The sequence below is a fragment of the Taurulus bubalis genome (assembly GCF_910589615.1).
Source record: "Taurulus bubalis genome assembly, chromosome: 11".
NCBI classification, from domain to species: Eukaryota; Metazoa; Chordata; class Actinopteri; order Perciformes; family Cottidae; genus Taurulus; species Taurulus bubalis.
The window spans coordinates 7,189,495-7,216,052 of record NC_136599.1 but is presented as its reverse complement, the minus strand read 5'-3'; the positions used below and the strand labels follow the sequence as shown (position 1 = coordinate 7,216,052).

The window sequence follows — 26,558 nt, the reverse complement described above, 5'->3', positions numbered from 1 at the left end:
TTGCTTCTACTGACTATCAATAATTCTCGATCACCGCAGGCTTGAATAATTGTCAATTCCTTCAACGCTGATCGAAAGCATCAACACCGTATAGCCGCGACTTGTTTTGGCTGCAGATGATTTTGTCAGACGCAAACAGTTAATAATCACACGGCCTGCTTGAGCTGCACACAGCTTTGAGTTCCCATCTGTTTTAAGCGGTGGCGTTGTTCCATCAACTCATTGACCTACCCCGTCTGGCTGCTGACCAACAGTCCAACGTAAAGAACAGTGATGCTCAGCCTCAGCAGTGTGATCACAGCGGTTCACACTACAGAAGAACCCTCAGATGTGATCAAAAGCAATGCAGAATGTGAACCAAAACAAGCTGATACAGATAGCACTGAATAGAGAGATAAATAATATCTCCTCTGAGCTTGTAAACTGTAAACCAAATGATTTATGCAGATCAGTTCATCAGAGGCCTGTGATAAACTAGCAACCTGCCCAATGTTTCTCTGCCTCTCCTCTAGTGCATGCTGGGACACGCTCAGGAGGGAGAGAAAATGGATGGACTTGATTTTTAGGCAAGAAAAACAACAGTATTGTTATTAAAAAAAACTGACCAATCCCTGGTAGCAAAATGTTCCCCTAGAATGGACTGCAGGGAATGTGCTGTGTTTGAACATTGGTACATTAGCTATGGATTGTGTTCTTTTCCTCTCCCATTTTTTGTAGAAGTACAGCTGTGGGTGAGTGGGAGGGAAATACTGGGGAGTGTGTGAAAGGCTGGGTTTAAATCATTAGGGAGACTGACCCTGAACAGAAAAGTCCCAGGTTCAGTCCCCTGTTCCAGCAAACCCCCCTTGCTCAAGTGTCCTGGAGCAGGACACCAAATCCCCCACAATCCCTGAGGCGCTGTTCTGTCGCTGACTGTGCTGCTGTACCTCACCGTGCAGGTCGGAGGGGATACAATAGAAACAAGATTTTTTTTTCCCTCAGGGGATCAATTAAAGTAAAATCTGCCATTATAATTATTACAGACTCCTGAGACACAAAGATAGCCCCAAACTACCAAATTCCATCCTTTTCTGCATCATTATGAGGATGAAATCTAAAGGCGGTAACTGACCTGCTCCTGCCTGCAACATGGGGGGGAAACAAAACAAATGGGAAAAAATCGGCATGATGTGCAAACTGTTAAAAAAGTGGAAGAGCATACAATTTATTTGAACCACGTGAATGGCTTTCATATTAGAGAGGAGAAGATAAATTACCCCAATTCCACCTGGATCACTGCAATTTGTCTGGATTATACCAAACATGTGTCATGTTCCGTATCCACAACCTGTGTGTTGCACAGTATATATAGTTTGTGTGTGTATACAGTACATTTTCCTCATTTCAAATTAATTGCACACACGTGGATGTGTCTGAGTGAATTTTTCTGCACAGCCTGGCTACGTTATCGGGGACTTGCTGAGTCCACAGGTTATTATCAGAGAGCAGCTCCGGGCTTGTTCACGTGTTGATGCTCCGGGCTGACCGTGATGTACTGCTGCGAGAATCCGGCTGGACTGTGGTTCAATGTGAGGCTGGTGGGAGTCAAGTTTCTCCTCTCAGATATCACGGAGCAGCACACAAACACATGCTCTCTGTCTGCCTCTGCTAATGTAAATACAGATCTGCAGTTATATACTGAGAGAGAGAGAGCAGGAAAATGGAAAAGACCTGTATTATATAAAGAAATGCAATAGCATTGCAATATGGGGATATTGAAAATGTTCAGTTTTCATGAAGTGTTTTGAATCTATCGCCTGATGCCTTGGTCTGAAGTTAATCTGTATCATATGGAAAGATGTGTTTGGTCTCTTCATTCATAATGAAAAATATTAAAGGACCCTTATGATCTAAGGCAATATAATTACCAAAATAGTGAGAGGCTTTTTGAAACGTGTAGCACCACCTCAAGTATCCCATAGTTCAAAGTAAATCACAATCACAATGAAGAGGCAGTATTTTTATCTTTGTGCTTAGTTTGGATTCTGTATTAATAGCTTTTGAGGTGTGTAACATGTGAGATATATTAAGTATAATGCTGTTGTACAGTTTGATTGTTAACTCAAACATACACTTTCATAAATGGATATTTTCCCAAATGCACCACAGTCTGATGACATTTATCTTTTTCCTTATGGACGAGCAAATTGCACCATGGCTTCTCAATATCTTCATAAATCAGAATAAGTATTCTAAATTTCTGAACAGCATGGATCATTACAAAACAAATGAATCAATCTAGAAAAATGTCTTTCTAGAATATGTTTGAGAATAGCAGCAAACTGGACATGGACATCTATGGTATTGGTTGTATAATGATTGTATATTCTGAAGAAGTAGCTGTACACGTCCTCTGTAACCTGGCTTTGTCGCGTTAACGAAAAAAAGTGGTGCTGCCGAATAGTTGTGTGTCAAAGAAAGCAGAGATGAAACAAAAATGAAAGGGAGCAATTTTCCAGCTTGCTTGTATACAGTAGTCATTTATAATGGGTTTCAAATTTACTCGTGGAGAGATGAGCTGACGTTAATAAGAAAGACATCTGCATGGTGGTGTGTGAAATTAGATCGGATTAGAATGAAGTAGATGATGATTGCTTAGATGCATCATGCCATATGTTTACTGTAAAATAAATATGCCACCATTTCTATTGAGAAAATGTGCTGAAACAAAAGTACGCTCTACAATGATTTCCATCAATAATCATATGACGATAACAGATTTGTATGTTTTCATCTTCCTCAAAGTAATTCATTACCGCCGTTTGATTAAACGCATGGTCATGGTTTTTGTGTTGACAAAATAATGCTGATAATTACATCAGCTTAATATTAGTGTGGAATTTAAACTATGACGTATGAGTTGAATTTATTGAAAGCAAAATTCAGGAGGAATCCCACTTAACGTGTCTGGACACATTCAGACAGTTAAGGCTGTGTGTTAGAGGGACTGGACATTTTCAAGGCGAATTTGAGCCTATTCTTAATTGTACAGTTAATATAATGTGTTGTAGCTGGTCATATTTATCGGTGTTATTTGGCCATCCAACCCTTTAGTTGTGCATAGCAGTGGATAAGATCGATAAAGTTTCATTTGACACATCTGCTCAGCTAGAGACGGCTTTTCATTCTAAATCTGAGCGATCGCAAAGAACTTAAATTTTCTTTTGAAGTGTTTCGGATGCTGTTCCTTAAACTTGATGGACTGAAGGTCAGTACCAAAGCAATGAGTCTCAAGAACAGTATTTCCTGAAGATTGCACTTCTGCCACAGCACTCTCCATTGAACAGGCTACAAAACTGATAGTCCAACAGAAAAGGAACACAAGACAACTTTTCAAATTGCCTCTGGCAACAAATATTGTCCTGACTGTTGACAAAACTAAGAGGATGTTTAAAGAAAATACATATTTAAGCCTACAGAGGGACTGCTACGGGGTAGGATGCAGAGAATGCAGTGTTTTAAATATGTTCAGGTCTATTACTTTGCTCTGATGGTATAATTTAGTATACTTACTACTTAATTTCCCAAGGCCATATGGTCATTTTTTCTTATTTATAATTTGTGGGTTAATTAGGATTTGTACTGTTGTTGTTGTTTTTCTTCAAGTTTTGAATACCGTGTTTTTAAATACACAACTGCAGGTGAAAATAAGACAAATTAATTGCCATACAATTTTGTTGACGACTGAATACATTTTTGAAAAGCTAGTACATAAAAAAGCCTAAAATTAGTGAAGAAAATCTAACTGGAGTAACATTTTTAAAACGGTTGTCACCATTAAAATATTTGGTAATTTGGTAAATTACTTTTTAAACAACTTGTTTATGCTACCAACTGTCAAGTAAGTGGTAATTCAATAATACATTTTATTCTAGAGGATATGCTAATTAAACTAACTCCATGTAATATGTTGGTTGGACATGATTTTATTAGAAGTTGTTGTAACTTGAAAAGTTGAGTTGTTTTAGCTTGGGAGTTTCTATCACAAACTGGATCTTCTCTATTCTATTTCAGCCGAGAATAAATTGGGGAAACCCATTAGATTATCTGTTCAAAATTGAATTGTGTTTTCCAAATTGAAATTCATATTATATAAATAGGAACGAGGTCTTTTGTGATTATGCCTGTACAGTCAGACAGCTTTGCATGTTCAGCATAAGCTGGAAAAGGGACTGAGTGGGCGTTAAGACTAAACCCGACATCTTACTAAAATGGACGGGGTCTATGTGTACGTCTGTCCTTCTGTTTTTTCGACCACTCATCCAGTCGACTTCACTCGTCAGATGAATTGGTGAACGAACACTCAAAGAAGAGCAGTTTGAGCTGTTGAGAACTACAGCACACATTTATTAGCAGTGGGTTATGTCCACAATGTGGTGTGTATTGAAAGGGAACCAGTAAATTACCAAGCGGCATGCTGGGTACAGCTTGTTAGGAAACGCAGTGTCGAGTGGAAAGTTGTGAGGTCGTTCTCAAAAAAGCAGCAAGCAGCGATGTCAGAGGGCAAGCAATCGGTCCGCTCCGAACAGGCCCGTTTTTTAATGGGCTTGCACTTTGCATGAGGTTGCATTGGTTGATAATGAAATATGATTCAGGGTTTCCAGTTTGAGTAATAGACCCATGGGTTTATAGGTTGCTTTATAATAACATGAGGATTATCCTGCACTAGAAAAGTATTCAGGCGACAGTTTATTTATCATTTAATGTGACAATTGCGAGGTAAGTTACAAAGTACTCAACCACAAATGTGTGCTTGAATGTATTAAAGCAGCAGTGATTTGCAAGAGGAAGTTGAATTTGCAATGCATTTTAATTGGAGCATAGTTCAACTTTTTTTTGTATTTACAATGTTTATGATTGGCAGATGGGTCGTCAGTAGCACTTCTACTGGTTTTGTGTGAAAAGAATTCTTGCAACAAGAGCTGAGGCAATTCATTTGAGAATGGGAACTTGCCATTACTATAATAAAAGAAAGGAAAAGTGGACAATGAAGCAACTTTAGTGCCCCAACTAAAGCACTTTAGACTAGCGTGTTGAATTGAATGTTGTGAACTGCATGGGTCTAATCTTTGGTCTCTGAAAGAAAAAAATATCCACTCAAGCTTGTATTGATGACTCCGCTAACAGTCTGTGAAAAGTACGAGTGAGAACACAGCAGTGTGGCGATGTAGTTACACCCTGGCCTCAAAGTTGATGGATCAACTGAAAGCATTTGTTGGCATGGCTATTTTCTTAAGCCAAATGGCCACCAGTCCCGGTATTACATCTGTCAGCAACTCTGCTCCGATATCAGCCGCACGCTGTAAGTCCCGAAGGGAAACGGACCTTCTCTCTGTTATCCCCCCAGTGCAGGGGGAGCTCATGCAGGGCAAGAGGGCAGTGGGGACTTGAACATGTTATTCCACATAGCATTCATCCCACACACGTCCTTCAATCTGGTGCATGCTGGAAATATATAGTATTTATGAATGTCCATTATCATTTGGAGGGAAGTTTGAAATGTAATAACATATTGGTTCGTTTGAAATATGACCAATATGATGAACGCTTATCGCACACTGTGTTTGTGTACGAGTCATCGACACTATTTTGACTAAATTCCTGAACTTATTGGATTCACTTGCCGCAATTAGAATGGACAATGTTTGTATTTATCCTGTTTTTTAACATTATATTTGAGGAGATATTTTTTTTTTGCGCTTTAAAGATTTCAAAGAAGTTTTTATGCAGTTAAAAAAAAAATCAGTAAAATCAGTATTGTATGTGAGGAAATTACATTTACGAGAATCAATCTGCCGTACACAGTAAAATACACATAGAAACAGTTCCTTCAAAAACAAACTGAAACATTACTGCTGCTAAAAAGGATGAGCACTGTTTATTAACAACCATGACATCACATTAGAAACTATTATTTCAACTCAGCAGTGTAAGCACAAAAGATTTGTCTGCGTCGGCAAGAGCAGGAAAAATCCAACCCTGTCCTTTTTCCTAGAAGCTCCAAAGTTGTGAGCGGTGTTGAGAGCAGATATGTTTGTACAAATGTGTCAGTTTGACCTGAGGAGACACGCTTCATATACAGACATTTAAATAATACATGTTATGTTCTTCAGGAGAGAATTTAAACTGTTATTTTCACCCATTGAGAGGTTTTGTGCTGTGCCCGTTGAAAGCATGTCTGTTCAGAGCATGCTGTCTGCAGCTTTCGTGAGAATTGCGCAGACAAACTAGTTCACACCCAACGCCGCCCTTCTTTTGGTCCTGAGCGATACATCAGTCAAGTCGTGGCTACGCACGCTCAGAAACACCATTGAAATAGGCCCACAGTCTGGTTCATGGGGAAAAAACACCAGGATCAGACTTTACCTTCAGGCGCTGTAGACAGGCTAAAAGGGCCCCAAAAAGCTATCGATTTAATATTATGTTTAGATATGAAAACTTTACTATTCAAGCTCATTGTACCGCGGAATTAGTTACAAGAGGGACCCAAAGTAAATATGAATCTTAGCTGTATACCTTCCTACTTACTGTGGACTTCTACTTACTGGGAGATTCAGATTTGAAAATAACACAATAAAATCGGATTAGTATGAAAATCAGATGCATTATTATACAATTGAAAGCTCCACCTGGAACAGACATTAAGTAAATTCAAGAGCATTGTGCTGATAATGCCTCTCTTTCCCTTTGCACTTGAAGAAAAACATTTGAATGCAGAACTTTTTCACTGATTAATAGTCTTAATAGTTTAACTTAAGAAAAAGTACTTTTTCCACCACTATCAATACCAACATTCCCAGTTTGAGTAAAAGTAAAACAATACAGGGTTTGCCTGGGACGCCTAAAACACTAAATATGGCCCTGAAAAACAAACCCAGTTCAGGGTTACTTGCAGTCGGATACAACGGTGAAACACATAGCGGAGGTATGAGGCACCACGATTATGAGGCAGAGCATGGATTTAATGAGTGGAGGTATTGTGCTGTTGGTAAAGTTACAAATCACTATAGCAATTGGCAATTCCATACACAATTTGAGTTGCAAAGGCGGAGTGGTGAGTTTATGTGGAGACTTTAGCTTGTGCTTGTTAAATCCCAAAAAGTGAAGAAAAGTTTGGTTGTAATGTCTTGCAGCATTCATGCAGCGTCCGCAGGTTGTACCCGGGGTCCAGCAGCAACAGTGAACAGCAGTCAATGAGACGCTGTTTGCCCGCTTCGGACAACATGCTGGACTGCAGAGCCCTCAAGCTCCGCCCCCTCCCCGCGGCTTCACACAGCGCAGTGTTCTCGTCAAAGTTTATTGTTATACCGAACGTGTCACGCATGTCCAAATTGCACCAAACTCGGCGAAGCACTCAATGGGGTCCCCAACAATACACCCGCAAAGTGTGAAGTAAATTGGATGAGCGGTTCCTAAGATATGCAAAAAACACAGACAGATGGACGCCTCGCTTTATAGTATATAGAGGGCCATGACAACAGGTTCTGAGGCAACTATAAATTAGATTACAAAATGACTGAATGACATTTTCCTTCTCGCTGCAAATGATTTATAAGTCAAAGACAGGCCTCTAAGCGCTGTGAAATGAGCTTTTCTGCATCGTGGTAAAATGATTCACCTGACAACCATGGGCCTTTCCTCTTACCAAGGAGAATCTGCAGAGCTCTTAAGATGAAAATGTTGTTAAACCTTATAACTGAAGAGTGTAAAAGTGCATACTACTTCCTCACATGAGGCAAAGCAAACGTTAATGGTGCTGTCTAATCAGGCGTGGGCACAGGGAAGCGCTCGCTGCAGCCGGCCTTGAAGTGCTCGGTCTCACTTTGTCAAAGAGCTGCTGGAAACTTCCCGGCAACAACATCTGATGTGAGGCTGTCAGGCTGTCAGTAATGTGCTACTGCATGAGCACGCAATACGTTTCTGACAACAGATGAAGGAAAAATTGAATGTAAATCTAATTTTTTTGTGTCCCCCTTGCACGTCAGGATAGTTTCTTTATCAGTGCTTGAGATGTGATAAATAGCTTCTTGACTTTGCTGGCATTCGTCATTGTAACCTGCTGACGCAGCCAACAGCAGGTTCTGTGTGGCTGCACAGCTGCAGCAATGTAAATGAACTGTGTTTTTGTTTTGTTTTGAGAATATGAGTGGAGCAATTATACAATTAATTCAGATATTTGCTGGTTTGTGTTTCTCAAATGTGTGGATGAGATGTTTTTCTTTGTTATAGATAATAATACGCTGAATATATATTTTGGGATCGTTGATTGTATGAAGCAAGCCATTTGAAAACAGGCGTGTTGCACTATTTTCTGACATTGTTTATGGACAAGATTATCAATTGAATATTCCAAATATTCAGAAGACTTATTGTTAATTAAAATAATGAATACTTGCACACCATTCAACAGCTACTTACTGAAGAGTTGGCTTTTTATCCAGTACTAAGTCAGATTTGCTCTTGAATTCATACAAGTAACCAGGTTTTACATTTTGATTTATGTTTTTCTCACACTAATCCCGATGACGTTTCTCAAACACACTGATGTACTGTTGGTATGGAGACATCTTCAAAACAACTGGATGTCCAACTCTCTGGAGACTTGAGAGCTCTAACTGAGAACACCAATGAAGAATCACTGTACATTACAGCGTTAGTTTTAACAAAATGTTACTCAGAAATGTATTTCAAGTATATGATTCAAATGTATTTATTAGGAAATACTGCACATTCTATAAAATGTGCTACGTCATCAGACTGGACCGAGCTTCACAGGATCCAACCATCTGAAGGATCATCTATCTGTGATAAAGTGTCTTCACCTTTAACATTGCCACTGGCAGGCCCCATGACAGTCTCCTGCAGCGCCTACAGCAGCTTTGCTGGGCACACCACTTCTCCAAGAAACTCTACTGAACAATACTTAAATGCATGCTTGTGAAATTTTTATGCTGGCAAAAATAGTGGCCTCAAAGTGGACAAGGCGGAATATGTTTATGTCACACGATTGTGTCGACTGCTGGACTGTCAACCCAATCTTCAATGCAAACAAGAGGATTAGAGAGAATAACTGAGAAAAGTTACGCTCGATCAACCAAACCGACAGATATGAGTTTTGTGTTCTGAGCGGGAAGATGTTGGCAAGCATCTGTGACATGATTGAGATAAAGCACATTATGCAAATAGGAGATCTGTGCAGAGTCTTGACAATCGTTCTCTCTCTGCACACCTGCAGCTGAAACCCTTCATTGAGTTCCAAACTGTCTGAGGTACCACGTTCCAGGTGGTTGCAAGGAACATAAAGCAGTCCCGGGAAGTGTAGCTGTGACAGTTTTAAAGACATGAAACCATTTGCAAAATGCTGCAAACTACTAATCAAACAAGGTTATGAACAGTGGAAAATGGAAAAGTGCTAAATGGGCACAGCAGCATAAAAATGTACCTAAAGTGGAGAGACAAAAAAGAGGGAATCCAGTCCAAATGTTTGGGTTTTGTAAATTACCTCTTTTCTATATCACGACAGGAGTTGAATATGTGCTTGTTCAGATGTTAGCCTTGTGTTCTGGCACATCTGAATTATTTCAGCTTTATTTTTAATCAAAACACATACGTATATATAGCTCCTGCGCTGCTCTGTGGCTTAGCAACGCCCCCACATGTTTATAGCTGTCTGCCACTGGATGGATGTGCAGTAGCGTGAGTAATGCCAGCGGGCGAACAGTGAGGGGCTGATGGGTGAAATACCAAAGTTACAGGTGGTTGCACAGTCATAGCAAATTCGCCTCTCGTCTCAATGTTTCTCTTAACGCTCGGAAGCCAAACGCGGCATTTATCAGGACTCAATGAGGCCTGAAGCAGGAGGAGCAGCTGTCTGAGCCCTGACAGGGATTTCCTGTGTTTGACATGTTGAGCCAAGGGGACATGAACTCCTATCCTCCTCCCTCTGTTCTCCTCTTCCCTTTCTTTCTTTCTTGCACACAAAGTGTAATTAGAATGAGTTGGTACGTTCTATTGAAGCCAAACATTTGCATAATGCTAGCACCGCATTTATTGAATTGTTCTGCTAATTTCTTTCATCTTTGCAGAATAAGGCTTCAAGCATACAAAACATTTAAAATATATTACGGAGACATCTTTTGACGACAATATCTTTCCGCGAGGCGTTTCAGGTTAATGAATATTCCAGTCATTCCTCTTGACATTTCCCTCATGACAAAGGGTACAGAACGCAACCCTCATTTCTCACATTTGCATAATCTCCCTGCCATCCCTGTGCCGTGTGCGAGCATTGCCATCCCTCTCCTCCTCTGCTTCAACTGTCATTTAAGAAAAGTAAAAGGTCTGATTAATTGTGATTTGAAATTATCCATCCAATGAGTGTTAGATTTGAGCAAAGAAAACGCCGAGAAAAGAAAACAGAAAAGTGTTGTGGTTGGATTTCATTGGATGCGATGAGCTACAATCCTCTAATGCTTCTGTTTCAAAGTGTGTCCCCACCTGAGTCTGTAAAATCCACTAAATTTGATTACATACGAGAGATATAATCGGAGGGTGTGCAATATCCACTGGATGAAAAGAAAACAAAGCAAATCACACTACTTTTTACAAGGTGAGAAGAAAAAAATGGCCTCTGTTTTCCACAGAGGCACGTACTCTCTCTAATAGGGACACTGGAGGCACAAACAGAAAGAAATCAACTGAGGGAGCAAAAGACTTGTGCATCAAGGACAGTCTTGCATTTCAAGGGTGACAACAGCGAGTCATCATACTGAAAACGCGTTTTATCGCTCTTTTCTTGTAATCATCTTCCATAATGACACTCCAGCCTTGTTCCCAAGGGGCGGTGTGATAGATGTTATACAATGGGAATGACCCAAATGAAACTACAGCTTTTTGAGAGCAGCTCTTCGTCTCAAAAGATGGAGCTTTTCCGTGACAGTCCAGCAACTGCAGATGAAACTAGAAAGGTGTGGAGTGCAGATCTCTTCAACAACCAGTGTGGTATTGAATGAGGTATATTGATTGAATGTAACCCACAATTGGCTTACCCGTCTAGAAAACAATGGCTCTAAGGCTAATTTAAACTTCATTCAAACTCAAAATCAAGCAGCAATGAATGCAGGCAATCGGTCAAAGCCATCGCATTAGACACATCATGCAATCTGGCCAAACACATAGCAAAAACAGATAAACAATAAAGGTGAGCAGACCCCACTGCTTCTCTGGTCGGTGTATCGGTGATGCACCCAGTGGCCCCGATCGGCCGTGGGTCGGTTAGAAGAGTACCGAGTGCGGCAGCAGCGAGCAGTCAGTGGACGTATAAAACAAGCAATAAAAAGGCGTTTTGAGAACGTGTGCACCCATGATAGGTTCCTGAGTATGCTGCCATAACTGGCCACCCAAAATACTGTGCAGTGTCGCTGCAGACGAATGCAAGATTAGCCGTGGAACGAATCCATTCACCCAATTACAAATGACATAGTCAGGGGAAGAAGGCTTTTTCTTCTTAACTAGTTTAATCTCACTGGAAGAGGAAACGGCACATCCAGTCCAAACACGTCTCATCAGTGAAGCGGCAGAAGAGGGATGCATGAATGTTTAATGTCAGACCATGCAAGCTTCACATACAGAACCTGTTTGCATTAGTCCTGTAAGTGTGTCAGCCGTTGGATTTTTTGTTGCTTGCTGAACGGTGTCATCATCAAATGGCAATATGTCAGACATAATTATCTCCAGGAGGATCATGCGATTGTTCCCTTGTGCGTGCGTGCATGTGCGTCTGTGACTGAGAGTGACTGTGACAGTGTGAGTCGTGCTACCGTGACTGAGTGAGTGGTGAGAAAGAGAGAGAGAGAGAGAGAGCGAGAGAGAGAGAGAGCGTGCACCTCTGTGTTTGTCCACGGCTAATCTCGCATCTCTGCCGCAGCAAACTGCACAATATTTTGGAGAGTCGATAACGGCTGCGTGGTCAAGGACGCAGCGCGGTTGTTATCTCACGCTTTGTCAAAACACTTCTTATAGCCTGTTCTCTACTGGCCCCCAGGTATAGGGGCCACTACTAATAACACAGCTGAGAGCATCCACGACCCCCGGCCGCTGCTCTGTGCCCGAAGAAAGAACGAGGCTGAAGCGGTTTGTACACCGTTCTGGTTTTGGATGGTGTGTTTAGCTCACGGCTAACAGCTAGCAGTACAGCTAGCAGTACACACACGGCTGTGCCTGCGCTTGGTGGGTTTAGCTTTGCTTTTGGTTGTGTATCTGTTGTGTGCAACATGCAAAATACATACATATCTGATGCTTTTGCTGTTTGGACAGGGTGTTTGCCGTTTAGGTGTTAGCCGTTTGTTAAAGACACACCTGGCGGCAGTCTGCACTCAGGTGCTCCTTTCTAGTTTCATCTGCAGTTTGCTGGACTGTCACTGAAAGAGCTGACAACAGCTGCATGCATTGTATCATATTATGGATGAATTCTCAATATGAGATCCACGGATGTGTGACTTCACAAACAAAGAAAATCCAGAAACTTTCACAACATTCCTATAAAACAAGAGACAAAGAGCAGTAGCTTGCCAAAAATCCCTGCCCCTTTTTAAGGCAGCTCAAGTAGACTTGAAGCTTTCTTCTTCTCCTCGTAGCACATCGCACTTCTCCCAGAGTACCAAACTCTACACTCAGAAAATATGAATATTTCTTATCCAGGACTAACGGTGAGGTCAGAGAAATCCAAGAAAGTCGCAGGCAGCATTCAGAAGAAAACACAAAACATTTGACATGTGTTGACGCTACTGCATCCCTGCATTGTTATGTCTGATTTGTCACCACCAAAGAAGAAAAAAAGCTATTACAATTGAATTTAAGAGCCGGTACAAATCACATTTGGTAATAAGTGCATTCTGGATTATCAGAACACTGTCGAGGACACATTGTCTTCATTTTCAGTTGAAGCATTCATGGTTACACATGTTTTCACAGTGGATCCCACAAGTATGCCGTATTTAGAGGAAACAAAACTGCCGTTCATAATTTTTATTATGAAAGTCCCCACAGCAGAAACATGCAAGTCCCCCTCAATTGTCCCAACTGTCTTTTCTCACTCTTTCCAGCTGGAGGTCATGCTTCCTCTCACAGAACTCTAAAGGTTATTTTCAACCTCCTCTCAGATATCGACTGCTCCCGTGTCAAACTGTTTCCGCTTCGCGGTACCGATACTCGAGTCCAGCCGGTCGGACCAAAGACTGCTTCCAGTTTAATTCTGTCTCCACATAAAAGCCCAGGGAGCTGCGATCGAATGACATCAGAGTCTCTAGCCAGAGGTACCATCATCTAACATCCAACACAAGCCCTCAAAACCCCACACACACACGGCAGTTTATTTCACCAAAAATATGATATTAAAAACATTCATCTTATAAGTTGGGCTGTGGAATGTCAAAGACTCTGTATTTCATTATTGTCCCTTTCAGTGAAGCAAATGGATAGACAGTAAAACTAAATGGATATTTGAATGGCTGGAATGGCTGGAGCCCTTTTTTCACATTAGGGGAGACATTTTTACATTTGTCCTCCAGCTAGACTTTAAGAGAAACATTAAACTACTGGACGCTGTGAAGAGAAGGCCAAATAAAAAAAAGCCATAATATTCATTCATGAGCTTGAGACTATCTTTGGATTGCGCTGCAAAAGACAACTGAATCTTACCACAGGAACACCAGCTGCAGTGTGTTGATGTTGGGATCTCACGAGCATATGGTCTGTGGGTCGACACATCTGTTATGGTCTGTAGGTCAACACATCTGTTTCTCTACGAGGCGAAAGCATCTCGACTGACAATGGCCTCGAAAGCAAATAAAGCACAAAGTGCTGAAAGTAGTGCTGAGATTCTTCTCACTTTCTGTCCAAGGAAATCTGTATTACGATGATACATCTGTTTTAAGAGGATAAAACACTTTTGGAAATATATAACTAGAAACAGCTTGCCGTTTCTAGTTATATACAGTTTCCAAGATGATGATTTTTATGAAATAAATAATAAAGCCAAAGGATCTACGTGGTTCTAATCCTACCCAAATCTGCCATTCAAAGCTAAAATCAATTTTCCACAGAGTGAAAACAGGACCACTGTGACATTAGGAGGGCGAGCCGGCTGCTCAGCACGGCCTTTGGCTGGTTAATGAGATAGAACATTTGGCCAGTTCTGATCTGGCTGTTTTATTATGTGAGCCGACAACTGCAGAACCCATTAAACAGCCAAATACCTGTGGCTTTGGTTTTGACAGAGCTGCCTGCCCGTCCTCAGTGTCCCCGTCGTATAATCAATCAAAGTCTGAATGGGAGGAAAAGGCCCCGGGAATCAAACGGTGTACTTCAGCACGTGGAGTATAGGAGAGTGAAGATGTGAAGGGGGGGGGGGCATTTATGTTTTAATGCGGTTAAAAGAGTGCAGTATACAACATGGAGACCTATTCGCATGGTTTTTGTGAGTATTAAATGAACGAAAATATATATATATATATATTACAAAATTATTATTCATATTATCATATATAAAAGCGTATTTAACTTTAGCCAATGTTACGCAGAGCCTTGACATAATACCCAGGAGGTAATGCGAGGACATTTTAGTAAAATACTGGCTTCACTTATCCCCAGACGTTGGGGTTAATTTCTAAATCCCATGAGGTCCTCTGCTGATACTCGTTCTGTTTGAAGAAAGCCTACGACTGTCTGCTGCCCCGTCAGTTGTCTGTAAAGACAGCGGTTTGACCCTCTGAGCCCAGACTTTAAACACTAGAAGCCTCCTCTTCTTGTGGTCAATGTTTGACTTGGCACGGCTTTAGTCGTCGTGACATTCAGGAACTGTTGATCAAACCAGACGGGGATAAGACTTCTGTCATTTGCAAACTCAAGCTGAGGCTGCAGTCAAACATGCCCTGGAGCCACTCTGCTGTATTGTGACATGTGAACAATAGATTACTGTCTATTACACATCACTGCATGTTTACCTCTGTAGTCTGCATCAGCAAGACGTTTGCTTTTTTCCTTTACTTATGGATTTAACTTGTTAAACTCGGAGGGAATTTGCACGATATTAAAAGCTATAAAATGCACATGGGCGTGCATACAGTCTACAGATGTGACTTTAAACTACTGAAGACCATCAGCTCTTCATCACTCTTACGTTTCCTGCATTGTTTTTGCTTCTTTAGTTATCATGTGGGCACTTAATGTGTAGTATATTACTACTAGAACTGCTAGATACCTCTATTTAATCATACTTTAATCAAAATGGTAATAATGGCTGCACATGCACAGATGTTGTAGAACTTTGTTTTCTGCAGGATATTTCTCACTGAAAGCCTCAAATAGTAGTTAGATTATAACTCAGACAGGTAAACACTACGCCAAGACATTAGACAATAAAACTATGTCAAATTTAGTCTAAATCGCCAAAGTTAACAGTGGCTGTATTTTGTGGAAATCGCTCTGCCTTTTAAAGGTTATTTTCTAAATGAATCCAAGAATCAATTTGCAGAGCACTAAGGCCCCCAGAACACTGATTTAATCCCAACACAACATACCAAACAAATCTCCATGTTAAAAATACAAAACCGACAGGATGTTCCCCGTTGGATGCTTACAAAACGTTTCTAATTAAGATCTGAACTCTTAGAAAGTATCAGATCTCTGTGGCTAGACACAGAAGCAGTGGAATTAGGAGAAGTTTGCAAGGCTTTACGCATTCATGAGTTGGGGCTTGATTTAATGAAAGTCTGTGCTGAGTGACTTGAAGGCACCTTTTGGGATTCTACAGCTGTGCTCAGAGGGAGTCATTAGAAGCATGAGAAAACAACAGATCCAGAAACATCTATGCGCAGCAGGTTATCCTTTTCATTGTCAAAAAAAGTATTTATCCCTGAAACACATTGTATAATTACAACCTTTATGGCACAACAATGTTTTTAAATACCTTTTCTATCTCAATTAAATCCTATTTGGATGTTGTTGTTTTTTTTATCTGGATCGTTTACACTAGCTTATGGTTTTCTTTAGTGCCACCGACTCGATTATTTGATATTCTATATCTATATTCTACCTTTCACAGACATCTGTTTGTTTTTTTGTTCCAACAAAGCAACGATTTAAACAGATTTTTGTTTTACTGAAATCCATACGCAAGGTTAGGCCTCAAATTAGCATTAAACACCAGGGTCTTTGTTCAGGGTAGGAATAAAAATGAAGTTTTCTTTTTCATTTTTTTTTTTAAAGAGAAAAGTTTAAACCCTATTGAAACTGTCATGATGGGTTTTGAGTCCCTTTTGCATGCGCTGTTAGGCAAATAGGCAGCTGAGCTACAGACTAGAGGGCTCTCTCTCTCTCTCTCTCTCTCTCTCTCTCTCTCGCTCTCTCTCTCCCCTCCACTAATGTGCTGCTTGTGCTTCTCCACGATGTCCAATGGTGGGCTGCAGCTTAGAGCTGGCAGGAAAGAAAAGGGACGCAGTGGCACAGAGAGGACTGGACATGTCGGAGGTGATTACAGCGGCTCCAGAGAGGGTCAAGGGTCGGGCTGACCGTGTGTCCAGCAGCTCCCTGACTGTATTCCCAACACTGTACGGTGCGATGCTCCGGGCGAGCTCTGCAGCCTCACGTTCACACCGTCAATGCGTCCCGATACTGAGTGGCGCCTCAATGCTCTGGTGTGGCCGACACGAAATATTGACATATCTGGAACATTGTAAGGTGGAGTATACTTGTCTTTACATGCTGTCTTGGTAGTGCAACAGAAGCAATCGGCCTCAGGACTTCAGCTTCTGGTACACAGCTCTAGGACTGTCCTTTCATTCTACCACATGATTAATGTGAAACAAGAGCGCCCTCCATTTTTAATTCAGAGTCATCAGGCCCTGAGCCTGTACACGTTCTTATTGTATTTATATATATTCAGTTACTTCGCATTATTGCCATTGTTGACTTTAAAGTTATGTGATAGAACTACTGCACCATAAGGTTTTTTGGGACTTTTTCATAGTTAAGAACTTAGTTCTAACAACCCCCATTTGTATTGTGTCAGCACTGCAAGAACAAGGAATGATGGTAGTTCTGAGAACGCCGTTTTGAGTGACTTTTTTCGCTCCTATTTCAGAGTAGGTAATCTCTCAGCACAAGAGGAACCGTTACATAAGGATAATGGTTTGAATTCAGACACATAAGCACAGGATCTTTTAGCACCAAACAAACTATGCTTCTCTCGAAATAACAACTGTCGCATTCAAATCCGATGTAGCACCAACCTAAATAAGTGGATTTCGCAAATGAATCGATTTTTTTTTTGTACGTGGCAAGTTTGCCTCCTGTTTAAAGATCATAGGGAAACCCCTCTCGATGGTTCTCAAAATGATTTCAACACCGGGAACCACTCTCACATCAGTCCTGACAAACTCCGGGATGCTTGAAGTGATGTTTGAAGAAAGACTCACCGTCCTCTCTGGACTTTTGAATAAACGCATCAACGCCACTTTCTCCATAGTTCCCCTCAGAGGCCACCGTGGAGACGTAGTTCCAGCGCATGGCTTTGACAATGTCCACCATGGCCTGGGCCTGGTAGGTGTCTGGCGGCACCACCCGGGAGAAGAAGTCGTAGCGGGTGTTATCACTCAGTTCCGGAGCTGTGGAGGCGTAGCTCACCTGAGGGATCTACGGGAGAGGGAGAGAGAGAGATGGAGTTACACACTATGAATAATGCACTTTGTGGGAATGCATTACATGTGCAGCAGGAACGGCTCCTTGCCGCTTCATGTACAAACGCATGACTATAAAATGACACCTAACATTTGCTGATCTGCTCCTTGGTTGTTATTCACCCTCCACAGTTGGCGCGCTGTTGCTTTAAATAGTCCTGATCATCACGGGCTTAGCTGCAGCTAAAATATTCCTTCCCCACCAGTCGAGCAAAACACTAATCCACTGTGGAATTCACACTTGTCTCTGACATAATGTGAGGTTTGAAGAACAAAAAAGCACAGAATGATCTGCAGCCGGAGCTTCATTAATACCCCATGTTCTTGTCAGAAATCACAACGCCTTTATTGTTTAATATGAAAGGCTAGAAAACCATATGTATGAATTTACATTATTGTGTTCAATCATCAGTGAGGTCAACTGTTGAGAGAGAACCTGATACGATGGAACACTTTGGAAGTCAAACTTATTGAAGGGATTGTAACTGCTTGAAATAATCTTGATATTCTCATATTTGTATATTTGTTTTAAAAATTCAAGTAGTGAGATATGAAAACAGCTTTGCTGTAGATGGAAGTTATGCTCTGTTAGTTAGTCTCCTGCTCCTGAAAGAGGGAGGAGACTTTTTCCTCTTTTTCCAACAAAATTAGCACAAACACAGTTGTTGTTTTTTACATCCTCTTCCCTCGCGACCGTGCCGTGCCGTTGCACTGGCCTCACTGTTTCTCTTTTACTGGTGTGTCAAACAGTGACTTTCTTCTTCTTTTATTTCGTTTCTGTCGAGCTTGAATGAAGTTTGATGATCAGCGAGGTAAAATTAGGTTTGGTTCTTTGAGGAAAGCGTGTAAATTGTATTTTTTGTACATTATATAACTGTCCAAATCCCTGTTGATTGTATGTATTATACATACACTTCAACGTCACACAGCATCGCACCAGGAAAAGGGCAGAAAATGTCCACTCTGGTGTCATGTGACCATCACTGCTGATTGGAGCTGGAGCCGATAAAAAGCTGTGACTACTGCAGAGTCATGGTAACCTTTTCACTGAAGGCAGATGTTAGTGGGTGTTAGTGGTTTTTTCTTGAGTGGGAAAGGAAACTTTTAGTTGGTATGAAATCTCAAATTTTGCTTGCTCAAGTTATTTCAGATGTATTGCAATCATAGCTTCTGTGATCTCCTTAAGGCTTCTGCACTGCACAGTTTGGAAGTAAACTGACCAGATTTTATGACCTTCAATAATGTGTTTCATGGTTTAACTTCAAATATGGACATTTATATATATGGACTCTTTATGCTGATGCTTTTTCTTTTTGTCGCGATTTTCCGGGGTTGATGAATTCATGCAGTAGATGTAGGAGGCTGCTTTAAACCAGAGCAGAGTTTGACTGCGTGTGAGTCAGAGGGTGAACATCTTTTAATGTGCACGTCCAGCTCGGTATTAGAGCAGAGTAGTGGTGGTGCAACGGATCATAAAAGTCACGGTTCGGATCGGAACACAGATCGGATACGAACAAAAGAAAAGAGGGACCATGTATACCTTTTACAGATCCCTGATCACATTTTCTTTGCCACTGATTCGAATTCCCAATCATTGATGATCCATATTGGCAGAAACGTCCACAGCCTTAAGTCAATATAAACCATCAAAAACTCTAAATGTTATCATTTTACTTTATTATAGTGATTTATGATGTCCTGATCGCACATTTTACGGAATATTGGCAAATAACGATAGTCAGTAAAACTTTATTTCACAAACTTTATTTCACACTGAGTTTTTTTAATCATCTGGACATCTCCATAAATGTACATTTAGTCACATCCAACTCCCTCCTATGCCATATTATTTCTTTCTGAATTCTTTCAATAAAAGGTCCAAAGATAAATAAGGACTTTGCCTTCTCTTCTCATGACTGACACTTGAATGAAATGTTGCTCATCCTTTCCAAAATACTATTTGTCACGGTACCTCAGAGATGCTTTGGGGATTTTGACAAACACTGTCACCGCTTGAGCATCCCGGCTGAGATAGGGGGGTCGGTGCCAATCTGAATGTGACACCGAGAAACACTTTGAAATCAATTAAAACATGAATGTGTTCCGGCTAAGAAGACGGATGTCTATTTCATGTGCTTCGATTAAATCAGAATTATTCAAAAATGTTATACTATGGCTGGAGAAAAAAATAATTACGTCACTTCCCGCAATGCTGCATGAAAGTAAACTTTACCCACCAACACTTTGCAAATATCACTGCAGACAGACCGCTGTGAAAGGGATGCGGTCCCGTCCCCTGTGCCTCACCTCACACAGCAAAGGCCTTTAAAGTGGTCACGGCCGTGTTCAGAGCACAGCTGTTAAATCCCACAGCTCCCACCAACTCGTGTAACTCCGCACAGACAACAAGGATCCTCCGTTGAAGCCTGATGCACAACATACAGTCAACTAATGTATAACATATCCCCTTGAGTCTGTTTTTTTATTGCAATAGGTATAAGTGTGCGTTGCCGCTTTAGATGACCTGTGACGAGGCCCACATGAAGCCTTGTTAACTTGATAACCTTTCGAAGGGGAGAAAAGGCTTGAAAGGGATATATTGTGTGTGTGCTAATAGACCCTGTGCATGTTGCATGTCAGCCTCCCGCGCTGACGGCTCTCAGTCGTCTCAGGGCCATCGCACCGTGCCGTGTGCTCGCAGCATTTCTGCGTCGGTTGGCTTGTGAAGAGCCAGAATGGCTTGTGCAAATTGCTCTGCCTCGTGAACTGTGAGCGCTGAATGACATCGGGGTCGGGGGGCTGATGTGCATGCGTTGACACAACTTGTTGATTTACCACCTGGGGAAGGCAGCGGGCTGAATCCCACCTCCCCCCCCCTCCCTTTAATTAAACCTCGGCGGTGGCAGGCAGCACCTTTCTCCCTTCTACATATGTGTTTCTCTCCCTCTTCACCGATAAAAGTGTGAATCTGTTTCCTCGCACTGCTTTGACGTCATAAGGCGTGGATCTAGCAATCTGTAAAGGTGCTGCACGAAGGTGTTAACAATGTCACATTTTAGACTATTTCAATGCTCACACAGCAGCACCCTGAAAATGATCATTTTGCTACTTTAATCCATTCGTGTTAGATGTAGTTATATTTACCAAAATAAGTTCAGTATGTTATATAAGATATGCAGTGATAGCACATGTATATATGAATGTCTCCGGCATCTACTTCCCATGGCATCCAGCAGCATGATTGGAACTCTCCTCCCACAGGGGCTTTTTTCTCTCTTTCAAACACAGATAACATATCATCAGGAATTCCTGCTGATAGACACGACTGCACCTGCTTGTTCTGCACCTGTTATCACTGTGTTGTACGGAAGCGGCTCAGAGTGGTTTCAAAAGGACGAAAGAACGCTTTGTTTGAGGTTACAACGGGTCCTGTAACATCCAGTTGCTGAATTTAAAGAATGCTAAAGTATAATGTAGTTTAGTAGCTTACTGGTAATGGGTTTTAGAAAATCTTGTCAGCAAAATCATGCAATACATGAAAAATATCTAAAATGTTATTCCCCCTGATTTGAAATATCTCTCTCTCCCACTCTCTCTCTTTCTTGGTGTTTTTAATTTTGCTGCTGTCATGTTTGGTGTTGATGCCGTGACACGTCGAGTCCCATGTCTGCCAAATAAGTGGGAGCTGCAGTGGCGCTGCCCCGTGTTGTATTTTTTACCTGAGAGATTTCTCACCGCTGCGACAATCACACAATTTCAGCATTCTGTCAAGAAGCGGGACAGGCAGGGCTTATCATGTGTTTGTGTTTGCGAGAACACACTGGACTACGGCGATAGTCTTGAACAGAGTGCTTCCTCTGATAGAACGCAGTCGCTTCTTCGCACTGACTCAATAATTAAATTCCTTGGCTAAGGCCCCTTTCTGATCCCCCTATAGAGAATCAAAAGAGACGGGGATTGGGAGGAAATATAAAGACGCGATGTGTTGTGAAAAGAGAATATATGCCTCATGCGGGCGAGGAGAGGATATCTTGGCAGATATTTTGATGTATGAGGACCGGACTGTGCAGTGGAATGCAAGATGGCTCATTATACTCACAGCCAGTCAGTGGTGAAGATCTTACCAGGTTGTTCAGAAATGTTCTTGTGGCTGTGTTGTAGTGAAGCTGCATGCACTCACCATCTGTTCAGGCTGAGCCGCCTGTCCTCTGATGTGAGCTCTTTGTGACCCCGTCGCTTCATACAGAGTCTACCAATTCAGCATGTCACCCCCCTCAAGTTTATAGAAGTTTTTTAATCTGCACACCAGCCCCACAACACCATCCATTTAATTTCTAATGGGCTTGGGAAATATGCTTAATTGCTGTAATGCGAGTCTCAAGCAGATTTATGATGCAGATTTGACGTTCAAATCGCTTGCTTTAAATAACTGTGCCTTTTTAAAAATTCAATGAGCTCATTTGGCACTGCATCAATGCAGGAGTAATGATGCTCATTAAAACTGTACAGAAATATTGTACATCTGTACTGTTTGCTGAAAAAAAAATCAAAAGCTTTCGTCAGGCTCTGGAAATGTTCCAGTAAATACTTCCTGCAAATATGTTAGCAGCAGTATATGTTTCATCTATTAAAAAAAAAAAACGTAAAGAAAAAGTTGTGCATGAACTGACTGCAATTCGATCAGGAGGGACTTAATTTAGAGTGAACTTGCACATTTATTACATGGTGCACAGTCTTTTGGGGATTAGACTCGTACGTGACAAAATCATATTTAGGGGGGCGGTGATGTCATGGTTTCTACAGAAATATTCCCACAATCTAGAGACTGGGTGGGTGGTGGTGGCGAAAATGTTATGAGAGTTGGCTGAAAGTCTGGATTATGAGATGAGGAGTGGGACTTTGAGAATAACTGACAACAGAAAAGAAAACAATTTTTATTTAAAATGTTTCAGCAGTGATATGATTGTGTTTGTGAGAACGTGGCAAAATCTGCATAGTTTAAGAGTGATTGCCCAGAGTCAGCTGATGGAGTAGAGTTGACCACGGGTCACGAATAGGTGTCAGGGTCCGGACCCAGACGCCATTGTATCTGGATCCAGACCAAAAACCCATAGATAATTGAGAAATATCTAATTTTGCTTTTTAATCCTAACACTGATGTCAACAGAGAGGAGAATAGAGCTGAAATAAGTGGTTTCAATAACCCCAGATAAAGTCCCTTCACACAAATGTATCTTTTTAGAAAGTGAGGAATCACAGAGTTAGCGTTAATTAGCTTGATAGCTAAGTTTGATGAAATCAGATAACGATTGTCATTTCAGCTGCCAAAATCAACAGCACTCTGCCAAATATGAGTAGCCAACTCTTTTTTTATTTCTTCGTGAAATTAGAGAACCGTTGTTTTTAAAGTGATCCTCAATGTGCCGCTGTAAGCCGCGTCTGTGCAGCGCTAGAATAGAAAGCTTGGCAGAAACCAAGAGGGGCGGGGTTTAGCCAGTAGTCAGCTCCACTTGACTCCTTCACCTGTCTGTATCCTTGAGGGAAAACTACAACTACAGCACCCCAATAACGGTGCTGTAGCTTCTAATTTACAGGATGTTTTACTCCGGGGGTTTTCACGTTCAGTTAGAGGCGAATGTGGTTCCTGTGTTTGCTCTCACAGGAGCTCCGCATGGCTGACACTCGCGGGCCCCTTCAGGCACACGGTGTAGCCTTCCCCATTCAATTAAGAAGCAGCTGAACATTACACTGGATGTTATTCAAGGTGAAGCCTCCAGTCAGTGAATCTCCACGGTGTAGATTACTATTCTCCCCCCGTGATAAATTACACAACGCTCTTCCCGGCATACTGATTGAGCAAACTATTGTGTTGGGGGAGCATTTTGTAATGTGCTTTCTTATTTTCCGCCACTCAACAGTTTCAGTGTTTGTGTCATTAAGACACTTTGTTTCTGCCAAGTAAAAAAGAAGAAAAGTTGTGTGACTAACTGCAGGACCAATCTGCTGAGTCATACAGCGCATTGAGGTTTTTCAACCCATTGTTACGTAAAATCAATATGGTGAGGCTAAAGTGAACAATGCAAGCTCTACACAGATGCTCGGGCCAAGGATCTGACACCCCCAGCCCTCTGCAAGGTATCATCATGGCTAACTTCATACTTTCCACCATTCCCTCCACACCACTCTTTAATATTTCCCCCACATTTGAGAATATTTTTCGGAGTGCCGTTCTGCCTTTGACCTGCCTTTCCTTCTCGTAGTATGAAGCTCAACTTTGCAAAAATACTTTGCATCAAAACTATTCATACTGGCAGTGATGTAAATGTACAACAGCATCAGCACTTTATCAGTACAATGTTTGAGTAGATTCACAGAGGCAGAGGACCAACTTCCAAGATCCTATTAAACCAGGTAAATTGTCGGATAGCCAAAACTACTGTGAGCAAATGTATTTAGTTTAGTGAATTTGACTTCCTTCTGGTTTACAGTTATGCAGCGTATATGTCAAGGGCTTTTATTGTAAAAGGTAAGAAAGGAAGAAGTAGATCTGGTATGTGGTGCTTTTGTTAGTGTCAAGTTATGGCTTTGGACCTATCCGCCTCCCCACTTGATAGGGATTGGTGCATCTACCCGGATTTAAACGGGTTTCACTCAGAATGACGACAAACTTCTTCCTTTTTTCTTTCTCCCTTTATTCTGGAATCAAGCCACTGCAGTCATTTTCATTCGCGCCATACGGCAACGAAAGAGGTGAAAAACCTTTGGAGGGAAAACAGAAAACCCCCATTTCAAATATGCCAGCAAAGAAATCTTTCCAATTTGCACCCGTGCACAAAACCTACCTTCACCACCTACAGATCCCCAGCTGTGCTTCCACCAACATGTACATTGCAAACAATATAACGAGACACCAGACAATCAACCTAAGACAAACTCCCCATTTAACCCCAACGATATCTGTCCCAACCAATTCACCCCTGCACAAGTGAGTGAGCGCGCTGCGGAGCCCCATGACGTCGCTGACGCTCCCGCACTGGCGGTGAAAGTGAAAGTCAGTCAGTCAGCGTTCAGAATTTGCCTCTTACCGGCTGCCTCTCCGGACTTGTCGATGCCCCGTTATTGCCGCAGATCATCTGCTTTGTACTCTCTCTTTTTTTTTGCTTGCGGCGTTTGCTCCTCCCCTCTTAAGTGCGCCCCGTGGTTATTTCCGGTTCCGTTTTCAATTACTTTGCTTACGACCCACCTGTCCGTTCCTATTTTATGTTTTACTTTCTATTTATCTTATTTCTGCTAGAAAGTCTACACGTTTGACTCGACACCTCCCACTCGATCTTCCCATGGAACCACTGTGAAGATCGCCAACTTTAAAAAGGCAAACTTTGTTGCTCCAGTTCAGCTCTCATCTTCCGGAGATGTTGTCCTGTCCTTCAGCAGGTAGTAAGACAACCAACCGCCTGACGTCTCTGTGAAGGATGGTAGCCTGGATCTTCCCGTTCTGCTTGCTCACGGTCGGATGACTTGCTCTTGCTTCCCTTGTTGGTCTCGTCACAGGAACATTGTAGCTTGGGAAGATTCTGACATTGACGTCCCTCACGATGCCTTTACTGTCTGGATTCGTACTGATGACCCTTCCAAGCTTGAACTGCCCTCTTAGCGCATTTTGGTCACTTAGCCAGACAACGTCCCCAACAGCAACATTTCTTTCTGTAGTATGCCACTTGCTCCGCACGAATAAGTTGGGACCAGCAAGTTGGCTCCAATGCTTCCAGAACTTGGTCACCTCTGACTGCATTGCTCTTAGTCTCTTGTAGGGGTAGCTAGCAAAGTCAAATGTTTGGACATCCCCAGTTTGAGATGCCCGCCCAAGAAGGAGCGTGTTGGGTGTGATGTACTGGATACAGTCTTCCCGGCTCTGTACTCTGGCGTCAATTGGGCGCTCATTTGCCAGGTTGGCTGCGATGTGAAGAGTTGTCTGGAACTCACTGTATGTGAGCTCCGACCCCTTTCCAAGAATCTGGAGTGCTCTCTTTACGATGCGTACAGCAGCTTCTGCAGCACCATTTCTGTGTGGAGAATCGGCTGGGTGGATTTTCCACATCCACTCAGTCCCATTTTTTGCTGCGTTCTCCTGCAAGGCTGGTTTGTTCAAGCCATCCAGAAATCTGTAAAGCTCCTCCAAGACTTGTTTAGCTCCAATGAAATTGGTGCCTGGATCTGTCCAGATCTTCCTTGGATGCCCCCTGATCGCCGTGAACCTTTGGTAGGCCATCAGGAACCCTTCTGTTGATAGTGTGTTTACCAACTCTGTGTGGATAGCTCTACTGGCCATGCAGCAGAAGACCACACCCCAGACCTTTAGTCTCACTCTCTTCTTCACGTCATCTTTGACTTGGTACGGTCCGAAGAGGTCTATGGTCGTGAACTTGAATGGCGCAGCAGGTTCTGTTCGTTCCGGCGGCAAGTCACCCATTACTTGTTGACATTTCCTTGCCTTTGCCTTTTTGCAGATTATGCAGCCATCAACAACCTTTTGGGCAATCCTTCGGCCTCGTATGACCCATGCCCTCCCTCTCATCTTGAGCAGGGTTCCAGCCACTCCATCATGACTCTCTTGGTGGGCCTCCCGAGCAAGCAGTGTGGACACCCATGTGTTATAGGGTAAGATAGGGACTCCTACTTGATCTTCTTTGAAGATTTGCACTCGGCCACCGCAAACTAAAAGCCCGGAGTGTTCCTCTTTATAGACTACTAGTCTGTCTGTCGTGGTGCTTGGGAAGGTTGTGC

The 26,558-nt window shown here is 42.1% G+C and overlaps 1 protein-coding gene across 1 annotated transcript in view; it reads right to left on the bottom strand.

Moving 5' to 3' along the window:
• LOC306743994 (metabotropic glutamate receptor 4-like) overlaps positions 1 to 26,558 on the bottom strand; it is a gene marked incomplete at both ends in the record, with an annotated part of 126,362 nt that overhangs the window by 38,271 nt on the left and 61,533 nt on the right. Inside the window, one exon of the mRNA XM_079226552.1 lies at positions 17,514 to 17,730. Within this exon, the coding sequence (XP_079082678.1) occupies positions 17,514 to 17,730 (217 nt within the window). The remainder of the gene's footprint in view (positions 1 to 17,513; positions 17,731 to 26,558) is intronic.